Source organism: Stegodyphus dumicola, chromosome X2 (genome assembly GCF_044657685.1).
Source record: "Stegodyphus dumicola isolate Sdum_Otavi_A_Nest chromosome X2, ASM4465768v1".
NCBI lineage: Eukaryota > Metazoa > Arthropoda > Arachnida > Araneae > Eresidae > Stegodyphus > Stegodyphus dumicola.
Genome location: NC_140781.1, coordinates 20048123 through 20062872, shown reverse-complemented (window position 1 = coordinate 20062872; position 14750 = coordinate 20048123). Strand labels below are relative to the sequence as shown.

Below are 14750 nucleotides of genomic sequence, written 5' to 3'. Positions count from 1 at the left end.
ACCTGTATGGTGCTCAAGGCTCTGGCCAACGACAGACGCAACTTTATACTCTTTGCCACGGTAATAATTCGTGGGCTTGTCCTGATTATATCAGACAAGTGAGATTAGTAACAACCATAACAATAGAAATTGTAAACAAGCACAATATTATTAAAAATAAGAGTCTGAAGAAGACAGCTGCTGGTAGAAAAATACAATTATGTTCTATCCGAGACCATCCTGAATAATTATTGCGTGAGCTCCAAATCGCAGTAATGATATTGAGTATACTATTAAAGTTGAATTACTATTAATTTATTAAGTAATAAAACTGCACTTGAATATTATTAACAGATTTTAGCATTTGGAAACTTACAAATTACCTGAGTGAAAACAGATTAGGTACACCAAATTAAAAAAATTATAAATTAAATAACGTTACACACTAATAAATAACAAAGGAATATTACTAAATGACAATAAAGAGGGGAAAACAACCCCGAATTATTTTAATTTATATTTTGACCGACCCTTCAGAGAAAGCGATAAAGATTGCTTTTTGGCACTCAAAATCTTTCAGAAATCCCCAGCTTTGTAATTATAAATGGGTTAATGTTTGTCATACTCAGGATTAAACTTATTGCGTTTTACTTCTTAGAATGAACGCAAACCTTTAACTAAATATAACTATACGAACGGAAGCAGCATAAGAAAAGTTAATTTCATAATTTTTTCAAAACTTTTTATTATTTATTTATTTAAAAAGACCGTAATTTGAATAGTTGCATCCTTTAAAGCATTTTTGTAGCTGCAGTATAAGGTGCTTCCTATCATACAGTCTTTAAATGACTCTAATAAAGCTACAATCAACGTTGGAAAATAAAGACCCCATAATGACTTTCTTGGAAATACTGTAACAACACACCCAAAAACTGCAAAATTTAGAAGTACAGTTATAGAATTACAGACACTTTATTTCACAATACAGGAACACAGATTCTCACGATGGCCGTACTGAAAATGCCATGTGCTCCCTGTTTATATATTACAATCTGCTCGAGATGCCAGTATCAGGTCCTGATAGTTTGGTTGTTTATGACAAAGCACGGAAGGCTATCTGTCTAAGAGGAGAAATCTCTAAAGAAAACTGGCTTGCATCCATGTTACACATGGGGAAATCAACAAAAACGCCCACGTCCGTCCCGTCCGCTGGATTTTGAATCCGTCTAGAAATACTGGTGTTCAGTGACTTTACAATTCAATTTATATTAAATACTGCAAAGGTAGTCCAAAACTATCATGTTTTAAAGTGCTTCCTATAACACGGGCGAGCGTCTGGCTCGTCTGATATTTCCTTTACATAAAATTCATATTACAAAGAGAGTGCTCTGGAAGAAATCGGATCTTGTCGAAATAGTTACTGCCTTTCCAAGCAAGCATTTGTAGAACCTTTAAAGAATTTGATTCTTAGTTGCTTCTCATTTACTTTTCCACAAGTACATGACATTAGAAATTTGTTACGTATCATTTGATCACAGTTCGAAGCATCAATGTTCTCATGGAGCTCAAGTTCGAAGCTTCTATGTTCGCATCATTTTCGCATTTCAGATAAATAAAATTTTGTTTACCCTTCTACACTATCGTATCGTATTTTTCACACGCCGTACCCTAATTTCTGCTGCTAATTTTTTTTTTTTTTTTTTTTTTTTTTTTTTTTTTTTTCATAAGCATTTAGTGCGTATGGCTCCAAATTACTCTAAATATTAATTCCTGGAACCGTAAAGACAGTCAGATGATTTATCACCCCGTCTCTACTGCTAAGGAGAAGAAAAATTAAAATAAACGATCCTTATTTGCTCTTCGGGTTCACGATTACACTAACTATGCAACAGAAAATTAAATCTCTTCAGCTTGCGGGAATTCAAAAACAAATACTTAAGTAAAATTAAAATATAAAACTTTACCGTACAAGGTAAAGCGCGCCTACAGTCTTTGACCCAGACCCTGAAACTTTTATAAACAACTCACTACGGCAAGCAAAGCTAAAGCTGAAGGGAGAAGTAATAACATAATGATTAGCAATAACAGCCAAAATTTTTTCTAAGAACTTTGTGCTTGAATACATTAACTAATTTTAATTCTGGGATCAGCCAACCAAAGCAGAAGCACAGAAGAAATAATAACCTAACTCGTTAATTAACATGACACCCTTCGAATGAATTAATGACACGATCGAAGAATGTTTAAGGCTAATACTGATTGTGAATTATTTCCTGGCTACATATTCAAGCTAGTCTCGATTTCAAACTAGTAAACTTCGAAATGTATCAGAATCAAAAATGTGTTATTCTAAAGGAATACTTCCTAATAAGCTTTGTGAGTTTATTGTTTGTAGCGTGAGAAGAATGTAATGCTATAATCTCATCTTCCGTTAAGTACCTAATCTGTTACGACTTGGTTGAATTCCACAGCTTTTCCTGCAGTTTCGAATAAAATTTTTTACTCACAGCTGTACTGTATGCTAGTCATTCTAATAGCACTTGACCATGGAAATGAAAAACTGGCGTAAAAGATTATTTCCTTTTATGCTGCGTGCTTTGCAGGAGAAGCCAATGCCTGGAGTAACTGCAAGCTTAGGTAATGAGTTGATGATTCAAAGTGATTTCCTATGTTTCATTAGTAGATGTAAACCAGGAAAAAAAAAATCGTCCTCCTTCTCTGTTTGTCTATTGAGCAGTTTCTAGCAAATCCATGACCACAGCAGTGCAATTTAATATGTAGCAATCAACATGACTACTCTTTCAAATTGACAGCTATTACGAAACATCAACAGCTTATCAAACCCTCACCATCTTCCTTCGAATATATCAACTGTCCTTCAGCAAATGCCTTTTTATTACGCTATCGTTGAACTCCTAATATTTCTTTAACAGAACAAAAACTTCAGTTATGATTTCTGAACACAAATTCTTTTTCTTTTTGTTCAGAATATCCATACCATCGCGAACAGTAAAATCTAATTCATTTGCCTGAAAGATCCTTTAACCTGAAATGCAGGATGATCTCTAGATTCATCTACAGGCACTGTCTCCCTAGGGTAAAGCGGCTCACCAGCGGTTAAGCCGCTGAACACTAGTAGTTTGACTTGCGCTCGATTCCAAGCGAACAATGCTGGCTGCATGGCCATTTTCATGGCTTTAATTATGTGCAACATGGAAATGAGCCGATTTTCCTTAGAAAGCTCTACACGAAGCCATCCCTTCTCATACGCAGGTAGCTCTCGCGTGCTCTAGCATTAACAAATAAACCAAACCAACGCAAAGCGTATGCCCCACAAGGAGGAAGGGAGGGGCAGTTAGAAAATGATGTTGCTTTCATTCACCTCATGATTCAAATATTTAAAAAAATCGCCACTGTTTTCGATAAGTGACCGATGTTGGAAAAGCCCGACTTTCCAACCAAAAATGTTAAGAACACCCCGAAAACAGCAATCAATATAAATACTTTGTGCAACGATTAAATCATAGTAACTATCATTTCTGAAAATTAAACACTGTCAGTTTAACTATTGTCTATACCCCTAGTTTTTTTAGCACCAGGTTCTGAAATTTTAAAAACATTCATACAATTTTCCCCTCCATCAATGCATTCAGAGAACGAGTCGCCCTTAATTCTAAAACTGATTCGTTGATGTCACGGATGGCCAACCAGCGGCACACGAAGACTTTTATTGAAAAGTTAAAAGATCTGAAAAAAATAACAATATCGTCTGTAGCAACTCCGTTGATAGATACACACATAAACACATTACAATAAATATAATACTTCGATTTCTCTGCAAGACGTTAATTGTTACCCAACTGAAATTCAAATCAAAATTATTGACGTATAGCAGCATACTACACTGAAAAGAAAATAAGGAACTCATTTCGACTGCAAGTGATCCAAACTATATTGAATTTTGGAAATTTGTGCCAACAAGCAATTTTCCAAATTTATACGATCTGGCTGTCAGACATTGTTGTAAGTTTGGATCAACATATATTTTCTATTATTAACATAATAAAATCAAAATATTGTTCAAAATTAACTGATATGCACCTAAGACATCTAATTTTGCTAGCACCTTCAAGAACTAATCTTAACATAGATGACTTGGTTAAAAAAACTACATATTCAAAAACCATATTAATTACGTATTGACCGTTTAATAGGTATTTAGAATTAAATATTTCTAATTCTATTTTTATTTTATATATAATATGACTGGCTGAACCTTTAAAAATGCTTATTAACAATTAAACCTTAGCTTGTACATTTGTTTTATTTATTATATTATTTTTTAAATGTCCACTACTCAGACTTACATAAAACAATGTGCTATTTGCATAAAAATCCCTTAATCCGTAAATAACATTACTTCACTTTTTTACATTTTTTAGCATGTTGGAAAAATTGGAAAGTGGCATGCATAACTTTTTTTTTTTTTTTTTTTTTTTTTCAGATATTGGCATTCTTCCCCAAAAGGTTGGCCACCTATGGTCTATGTAATGATTGTTTCCACCTTATTTGCAAAGACAAACCATCGCAAGCTACCTGCAAAGCTCATGATAAACCTTTCCCTTATGTTGAACTTTATACCCGCCTAATACACAAATTAACATTCAGTCTACGGTTTAGCTGAGTCAGCTAGCTGTACAAATAGTAATGAAGTTATCTTATTAGATATTGTAATATAAATATTTCTATGTCTTCTTACTGGAACATATGCTTCTTTTAAAGAAATAATGTTGTGATAGTTACCTGTAGTACCTGTACATGACTTCTCATTTGTTATGTCCTTACTGTAAACGCATCCTTCGGAAATTAAATTATTCGCATAATTTTCCCTTCTCGATTTTCAGACGACCAAAATTAGTAAAACAAAAAGGGTGGAAGGAACATGGTATTTGCATTTTAGACACAACAAAGCAGGTTTGCTTTATTTACATATTCGCATAACATTTTTAAATGTTATCCATCTTCAGGTTACTCAAATGTGACATTGTTATCAGTTTAAATGAGACTAAAACTCTGCCATAACAATGTTAGGATTCATAGTTCAAATGCAAGAGAACAGGATGGCTGAATAGAGTTTTTCTGATTTTCTCCATGCGTTAACATAAATATGAGCCAGTTTCCCTTAGAAAAATTGCCACGAAAGCAAACCTTCCCTTAAGCAGATAGTCTTTGCACTCATACTTGTAAGCATTTCAACAAACAAAAAATTTTATTACATTTGGTCTGACATTTGAAAACAATCTCTTATTCTGTCCCAATTTGGAAGGAGAACACCGGTAAGGAGTTTTTCAAGAATGACAAAATGGCACTACATAAAATAAACAGCATGGAACTGTGAAATATCATAAACTATACATGAAAGAGGTTAACAACAAATGAAATGGTGTGTTACGTTTAATTCAAAGGCTTAGAGTAGGACAATTTACTGTACCAGGTGGGCTACTGCAATCGTGTCCAAAACAACAGTTTAGTTAACCTTGCACGATATGATGCTTTGCAGCAGACGAATTTTGACAGCACCCTATGCTAACGACTGCTCATCAATGGAAAAGGCTGGAATTTGCACAGCAGAACCAATAGTACACATCAGTTGATTAACAAAAGGTTGCCTTCTCTGATGAATTACGTGTTTCAATTTTTCGGACAGATTGACAATAACACATAACTACAAGAACACACAATCCTCAACCATCTGTAGATGAACACATGTTAGCAGATATAACATTAAGTTTGGCAAATATTTTATTGGCATTCTCTGGGCCTGCTCATCGTTGTCAATTATGAATAAAATTAAGCAAATTCCAGACTGTGAATACAAAATTTTTTTTCTGGGAATGATGGCCTCTTCCAGCCTGACAATGTGACGTGTCACACAGCTAGAAACTTAAGTCAGTGAATGGAAGAACTTTATAATATACTTCCCTGGCCCGCCAAATTCTCCAGATTTAAACCCAATCCAGAGTCTACGGGAATGAATCCATCAGATTGTTCTCTCTATGGCTGCTACAACACCTCACCTCCAGCACTATCAACTACACTATATAGTGAGCACGGTTCCATATCCCTGTGAACACTTTCCATCATGCCTAGCTGCTATATAAGTTGCACATGGTAGTTATTTGAGATATTGTCAGATGGCCCCCATTAATGTGACTTCAGCATGTGCAAGTATAATTGAATTTTACAACTTCCAACATATTTTCTTTTATTATAACACATCCATCACTAAGAGCAATTGTAACAAATTTATTTGTCTCTGATATCTTCCTTTCAATGATCATCAATGTCAATTTTCATCAATGTCCGATTGCTTAGCCAATGAACCAAAGCAAGGAAATGTCATTCTACAAGACAGAATTGTAATAATCGGCTACCATTGCAAAAATCACCATCAATATCATATGCTTAGCCAACAGAATTAAAGCTAGGAAATGTCATTCCATTAGGCAAAATTATCATAATTGGCTACTATGCAAAATTCAGGAAAATTCAGTTTCTCCACAGCTTTAAAAATATTAAATAACAACACAGTATTTGGGGGTGTACAGTAACATTTAATAACCTTTCCTGATTTTTATAACAATTTTTAAAATGACCAATTATGTTATTGAAAAATCTACATAACTTTTTGTAATAATCTTTGCCTCCCCCCCAAAAAAAGCTATGAACTGAGAAAACAAGCTGTACTTTCTATAAGTGTTGCTACAGCCATTCCATTTAAGGAAGTAAATCATTGCCCCCAGTAAGAGAAATATTTTGTATTGATGGTTCTGATTTTTCAATGTCTTTAAAAAAAAATAAGTCAGAAAACTCTGCATTCCATTTCTCATCCCAGTTTTTAATGAAAGATGCAAGTGTCAAACAATGACAATAAACAAGATTCTACAAGATGGGAAACTTTAAATAAAATATTTCCAGTACTTGCAAATAAAATTTAAAAGTGCAATTTCTTTGAAATAGATTTTTATCTTTATTAGAAAATCTACATTGCAAAACATTACATTATTCATCTATCCAACATCTATTTCACTCAAAAGTGTTAATATTAGTTTTAGTTTTTAACTGATTATTTTTGTTACTTTGAGATTGGTAATTTTTATCTGAGGTGGAATAATATGACAGAAATCATAGCTGCAAATACAGATCACCCAAGAAATTAATACAAAACATCAGATTTATAGAAAATTTATGAGCATATAGCCCATACTGCTTCAATTTTGGCAACACATGCAAATCATTTAAGAAACTGATCGTTAGATTTGCACAAGTTTCATAAACATCAAGAACAGCACAAGTTGCTTGAACAAATTTAGCCCTTTAACTACCATGGCCATATATTTTATAGAATATATATATGCTATGTGCACTCAAAGAGCTAAGTGTCCCTGCCAATATGTTGATACCCAATACATTGTTCTGTAATTTGTTGCCAGCTGTATAACTATGCAAATAGCTTTGAAATGCAAAAGCACACTATCATGGGTACAATATATATGTTTGAAAAGAGCTCGCTTTGGAGTAAAACTGTTTATACTTGCTAAAGAAGAATCAGGATGTATTTGCAAAATGATCGTGTATATGCAAAAGAGAACAAAATTTCAAATAAAATTGAGAATTATGGACTTGCAACAAAATCATTGGTGATGCTTGTGAAATTTTTTTAGGAAAAAAGTACTGTGTGATTGCTCACAATATTTATATGTCACTGGAATTAGCATTCTTATCCAAAATATAACTGGTGTATATGGAACTCTTTACTCTAATCAGCATAATCTGCCAGAAAGCTTCAATAAAATTACTTTGAAGAAATGTGCAATTGTTGCTTTCCAATGTGGCAAAATTACTATAGTGAGATGGCATCCAAACACCCAGGAATGCGTCACTTTTTTGCTTAGTTCAAACTGTAAACTGATAAGAAAGTTGTAAGGCAGCTGTGGTTATCAATTAAAACTTGACAAAGTTAATCAGGCTTTAGTTTGTCATCCAACAAAAAGACTACTACAATATAACAATTTTTTACCATCTTATAGACACAGCTATTTTAAATGTCTTATTTTACAAAAGAAACAACTTCAAAACATCAACAATTAAGATTTTCATGTAAATTTGATTGAATGCATTTTTAAGGAATTTCACAATACCATTCTACAACCCACCACAAGACAAACGTTACACTGACTTACTGCTAGGCATTTTCCAAACTTACTATCAATTTCTTCAAAGAAAAATGCAGTGAAGAAATGCTTAGTGTGCTCTTATAAAACAATTCACTGTGGACCCTGCTGTCAATGTGCTGAATGTGATGCTGGATTATGTCTTCCACCATAATCCAGGATATATCATACAAAAACTAAGCACTCTTACTTTTTTACCATACTCAGTATTTTAGTTTTTTATTTTTGATATTTTCAATGCAATAATTTTTCAATAATAAACCTTGCCCCTGTATTTCCCCAAATGCGGCGCTTCACTATACACTTATGCGATAAATAGTGGCAGTGGGAAGTGAATCACAGGAGATTTCGTAAGCAGCTAACAGGTTGCATTGCCTCCTAAGGATTCAATTGAACAGATGCTTCAAGAATTTAGCTTTATAGTACAGAAGTCAATGTTATAGCACATCACAAATAAAAATTTACGAGCAGCCAAATGAAAAAGAGGCAGACTTATATAACAAGCATGGCAAGGAATGTGGTAATGTGGGTAGGTTTGTGTATAGAAGCACCCTCTATTGGGAATTAAGAAGGAACAGTGTAAATGCTCACCACTGTATCATTTATCTGTTAAGATGTGTTCAAATGAAATCAGCAAGTCGTGTGTGCATTCATCATCATTATGGAGGCTGGGAAAGAGAGAGAGCATGCTGTAGTACACTTTTTGATGGCAAAAGGAGTGTCAGGAAATGAAATTCCCACTCAAATATCTGCTGTGCATGACGACAACAGTATGTCATGTGTGCATGTGTTTGAATGGAATAAATGACATCCAGAAGGTCGGGTGCCATTGAAAGACAGCAGCCAACCAGGACAGGCTCATCATGTCATTAATCCTTCCATCATTGCTGTGGTGACTGCTGCCATTAAAAAGTACCGATAGTGCATGGTGAAAGACATTCAGCTCATGTTGGGCTTAGTTATAGCTCTGCTCATGCCATCTTGACTGAGCATCTAAAATTCCAGAAAATCTGTGCATAGCGGGTTCAATACAACCTGACAGAGAAGGAGAAGTTGAACAGCATGTTGACATCACTGCAGCATTAGGAACTGTTTCCCAATGAAGAACATCCTTTCCTGTACCGTATTATCACAAGAGATGAAACAAGGTGTCATCATTTTGAGCAAGCATTAGAGCCAACAATGAAAGCATATGGGTTCAACCCCACCGTAAAAATCCAAATCTGTGCACGGGAGCTCCGGGAAAGTCATACTGAACATTTTCTTTGAAGGCAAGGGTCCACTGCTCATTGACTTTCTAGAACACAGACCCACAATCAATGCACAGCTGTACACGGAAACTTTGTAAAAACTGAAGTGCGCCATTAAGTACAAACACCCAGGAATGTTAATGGATGGCATCATTTTGTTGCAGGATAATACTGACATGGTTATTAAGGCTATACTACAGAAGATTTGCTGAGAAGCACTTATACATTCTCCATACAGGTCCACATCTCTCTCCTTGTAATTTTGATATTTTTGGAGGCCTAAAAAACATTCGTGGCCATTAATTTGCTTCGGACAAAGAGATGCATGCCTGGATACAATCAAGGTTCTGTAGGGAAACCTGAAAACAATTTTCCTTGATGTCACTGACCATCTGTCTCACAGTGGGATAAATGTATCAACAGTTATGGCAATTACTTTTGAAGTAATAAACAGTTTGCTTACTTTTTTCCTGTCTCATAGTCATTTGATTACAATTTACATATTTAATAAATTTCCATTTACTAATGAATATTTGAAAATTTATTGGAAAAGGCTAAAAATGTACTTTGAAGCCATAACTCTAGCCCATTGAACTGAATCTACTACTATTCACTGGTTTCCTCACTTTCAGATATTAAGAATATTTAGGATGGGATATGTAGTCCTAGTTTTTCTTTTAAAATAAGTAAATATCCATACATGTAATATCAGTTTCTAATGGTCCCTCCCAGGTTTCATAAAACCTGCCACTTTTAAAGATCCATGAAACAATCAGTTCAGTTCTTTAGCTTTCTACTGCAAGTACAGTACAATATTCTCTAATACTTGATACATTAAAAATTCACAATTCCTTTTTTTATTGTTCATGTTAATATACTTTCCAATACGTCATTATGAAAAAGATCTAAAATTACCGAGTTTCCTTTTAACTTTTGCAAAAAATGATTCACAAAGCAAATGAAAAGTTCACAAATAATTTATTATGATGATCATTGTTTTTCAGCTGACAATCACATAACTGCATTAGAAAGAATTTTTCAATTGCCAAAATTACAAAACAATTTCTGATCATTCCATAAAAACATACAACTTACATTATAAATATGCATATAAAATGAGCGTCCTGGAACCTGGACCATGAAACCACGTATATTTACTTAAATAACTGACTACTGTACAATAAAAAATTATTCTCCTTCATTCTGAACTTTTACAAGCCTCCTAGCACCACGGTTTAAAGGACCTTTTGGTTTTGAAAACTTCTGTTTATATATGTTTTGCTTTGGATGAATTTCATCTAAGAGAAATTCTTCTGTCAATTCTTCTGCATCGTCAATTTCAATCTGCAAAATATGAAAAAAAATTTAGACATGTAAATGAAATATTCAGGAAAATTTGATATACCCTGTTTTTATGTTAAACACCTTTTGCAATTTCTATATTGTAAAAAAATTCATTATCTAACTTATTAAAAATTAAAAGAGTACTTGCCCAAAACTCAAATACTGCTTTTAATAATAAAACTGTCAGCTAAAAATTATCTTTTTCCAATTAAAATCTATAAATGCATAAGAGATTACCATAGCTAGTCCCTCGTTTTTTAGATTTCTAGTACATATTAACATGTAAAACTGAAAAATTACAGCTAAACATGTCCTGAAAAATTTAGTCAAACTTGCATTCATTGCTAAATGAAAATTTTCAAATTTCAAAATAAATCAAACAGTATACATTGAGCCTTCACTCTTTCCTGTGTGCCGGTAAAAGACATTACTCATATAATAAAATATTGCTATTAATTGCACTCAAAATATGGCTTTTTTGCAGTTAAGCATAATGCATAAAAAATGACAGAATTTTTTCTTCTTTTTTATAAAGGCTAGAAAATGCAGTCATGCATGAAGTATTTTTATGTATGTTAGAGCCAAAGACCAAATCCTGTCATTTTATAAAACTTTCCATTTTTAGATTTGACATCACCATATGCAATGCAGGCTGGCAAAACACCTGGAAGAGCAATAATTTACACATTTTCAGCTGTGTCATCACTTGTAAATATCACGTTTTTACTCAAACTGAGACTCCTTTATAAAAATAATACACCTATCAGTGGCCAAGTGCAGAACACTAGAACCATTCTTTCTAAGTTCTATTCTCAGTTACTAGATTTGCTTGCAACATGAGTATATTGCACATATTTTCCAATGTATAAAGAGAATACAAGGCAGTTTCTCTTAATAGGTCCCTACTTTGGCAAAATTCCCTCTCATGCCTTGCTATAATTAAACCAACAAAAAAACAACAAAATATACAACTTACCTTTTTTGCAAGTTCTATTCCTATCTTGTTTTCAATCACATTGAGTAAAGGCGCTTTGCAACTTGAATAAAGCATTCTTTCTTTCACAGAACAATTATAACCAGGAACAGAATAAATGAAAACTAAAAAGAAAAAAATATGAAAGCAAAAGAAATATATGCATTCATAAATTTATACATATGAAGTATAAAACTAGTTATTAGATAACACTAAAGCGCAGAAATATACAAAATATAAATGAGAATTCAGATATGAATTAAGTTAGAATCTTGAACTAAAAAATTAGACTGAAATCTGAATAAATGTAAAGTTTAAAAACATAAGCACAAAATTATCTTTATTTACTATCTCTCTCACACACATGGGTTTTTTTTAATAATGGCCAAGTACTTTATTTAATAGCCATAAGCATTGCACCACTACTAGGGGTGGAAGTGGTGGCCATTTCTTTATGTAAGCACCTAAGAGGTGGTCACCATTGGATCCTATGAAGGGATGGAGTGATACAACGATGCCTTCACTGGGATTCGAACCCAGGACCATCGCTATGACAGTTAGTCACTAACCACTACACTAGCTTGGCAGCAACATACACACACATATATATATAAACTTTATATACTATATATAGATAGATAGATAGATAGATCAATTATTGCAAGAATTGTAGATCACATTCAGATTAATGTTACAGTCTGGTCCAGTTTAAACATATCTAATCAGAAGAAATTTTTTCTTCACAAAAATACACAAACCTTCATTTGAAGACAATCACGAACGGGGATCATTTACATCTCCTCCGACAAATATGTATTTCTCAAAACTTTCATATCATATATTCACTAAACAAGTGTCTAATATTTCAGTAGTATAATTTCTTGATGATGTATCTAAAAAATTACTATTAAAAAAACTCCCTTGCTCTCAATAAGCATTAGTCACACAACCAAAGAACAACAAACATTATTCTAAAATTTTTTGAACGAACGGGAAAAAAATTCGACCTGTTGCCCCTAAACCATAAGTGAAATACAGGGTGATTCTAAATTGTTTTTACAAATTAAGAGGGGTGATAGTACTCATCCAGATGAGCAATAATTACCATAGAATATAGGGTCGCATTCCACTCTAGGAGGCAGAAAAGAGGAATATTAGAATTCCAACCTGAACTTACAACAGTGTTGAAAAACCAAATGAATGAGACCAAAAGTTGTACCGTTTAGTGAAAAACTCACAGAGTGCACAAAATGGATCAAACTGAAAACTTGGCATTCGAGTGTTAATTTGAGCTCAGACTTTGATTGCAATCACTCAAATGCACATCTTTGGTTTGCAAGGTCTCAACCTCACAACAGATTGCAGCAAGTTAATTAACTAATCAAGGGCTGAATTTTATCAATTAACTCCAACACAAGGCAGGTTTGATACAATCAAAGTAGCAGTTTCCCCCCCTTCACCATCTTCTAACCTGTTTTCCTGGACTTACTGCACTGTGCTCATCCTACTAAAGAGCCCTTCTATGGGACACTCATCTTCTATGGGACACACGAAGTTCTGACAGCCAGAACACAGCATGTGTTCCAGCCAGAACACAGCATTCATTCTAATCTCGGCATACAGTGGAAGTTGGAATTAATTGATAATAATCACCCCTTCATTAGATAATTAACTTGTTGCAATGTTGCAAGTTGAGACCTTGCGAACCAAAGATGTGCATTTAAGTGTTTGCCATCAAAGTCTGGGCTTTAAATTAACACTTGAATACCAAGTTTTCAGTTTTATCTTTTTTGTGCATCTCTGTGAGTTTTTCACTAAACTGATTATGCAACTTTTGGTCTCATTCATTCACTTTCCCAACACTGTTGTAAGTTCAAGTTGGAGTTATAATATTCCTCTTTTCTGCTTCTCAGAGTGGAATGCAACCTGTATGTTCTATGATAATTACTGCTCATCTGGATAAGTGTTATCACCCTTTTAATTTGTAAAAGCAATTTAGAATCACCATGTATAGTTAAACTACAAGATTATGCTTACACTCTCACTCACATATTAGATGCGTAAACATAAAGATGTAGTTGCCAACAGCTACTTCCACATATATTATGACATTTATTAGCTAAAAGGAGAACAACTATCTTAAACAATCTACTATTCTACATTTAAACACAGAAAAACATTGTTCAACATAAAAAAAGGGAGAGGAAGAAAGATACAGATGAAGAATGCATAGGGTTGTAATTTTATAGTGCATGTTAATGTTGGTTTGGAAAAGCACACGATCGGAGATGAAATTTTGTAACTGACCATAGGTACACGATTTGGCATGAATGTTATGTACAACAAATATAAAAGCAAAAAAGTTGAGAGGAATTTTCCTAAAATTCTCCATTTACAGCAGTTTTGTATCAGTATTTTGATGCAAGATTACCAGTTTTGGGCAGTTTATAACAATTTGGGGCAGTAATCACTACACTGCTGTCATATAATTAGAAAACTGGAGACCCTCTTAGACTCATCTAAAATAGCTTTAAAGGCAATTTCATTTTCTAAAATAAATGAACTTACATCTATACTTGCAGCTTACACTCGAAACATTAAACAGACTAATGACACATTAACGCTTTACTTAGGAGTATGCATTAAAGTCTAAGAGTGTTATCACAGGGACTGATCTAAACATTATGGTTCTTATATATGATTAAAAGCAAACTTCATGAAATATGGTGAAACTTTGCTAAGCCAAAACATCCAGTAACTTAAATTGAATGTTAAAACCAAGGATTCAAAATTAACATTTAACTTTGCTTTCTAAATGGAATTTTTGACTACTTGAAATGCTTTCACTTTTCAGTTTCAGCTTAATACAGCATCAACTATACTTTTTTTTATGGAATGGTTAAGGAATGGAAAACCCTTACATACTAAAACTGCTGCCTTTAACATTAAAAGTATAACTTTAACAGTCAA

General features: G+C 33.5%; 1 protein-coding gene and 1 long non-coding RNA gene across 3 annotated transcripts in view; one reads left to right on the top strand and one right to left on the bottom strand.

Moving 5' to 3' along the window:
• The window catches only part of LOC146992695 (uncharacterized), a 165894-nt gene extending 159243 nt beyond the window's left edge, over nt 1–6651 (top strand). The window contains exon 3 of the long non-coding RNA XR_015039071.1: nt 4484–6651. This is a non-coding gene — a long non-coding RNA (uncharacterized LOC146992695). The remainder of the gene's footprint in view (nt 1–4483) is intronic.
• A 3773-nt stretch (nt 6652–10424) lies between these two features.
• The window catches only part of twf (twinfilin actin binding protein), a 37663-nt gene continuing 33337 nt past the window's right edge, over nt 10425–14750 (bottom strand). For both annotated transcript variants that reach the window (XM_085809471.1, XM_085809470.1), the window contains 2 exons: nt 11784–11905; nt 10425–10807 (listed from right to left, as the gene is read on the bottom strand). In XM_085809471.1, the coding sequence (XP_085665597.1) occupies nt 10652–10807; nt 11784–11905 (278 nt within the window). In that variant the 3' untranslated portion in view covers nt 10425–10651. The remainder of the gene's footprint in view (nt 10808–11783; nt 11906–14750) is intronic.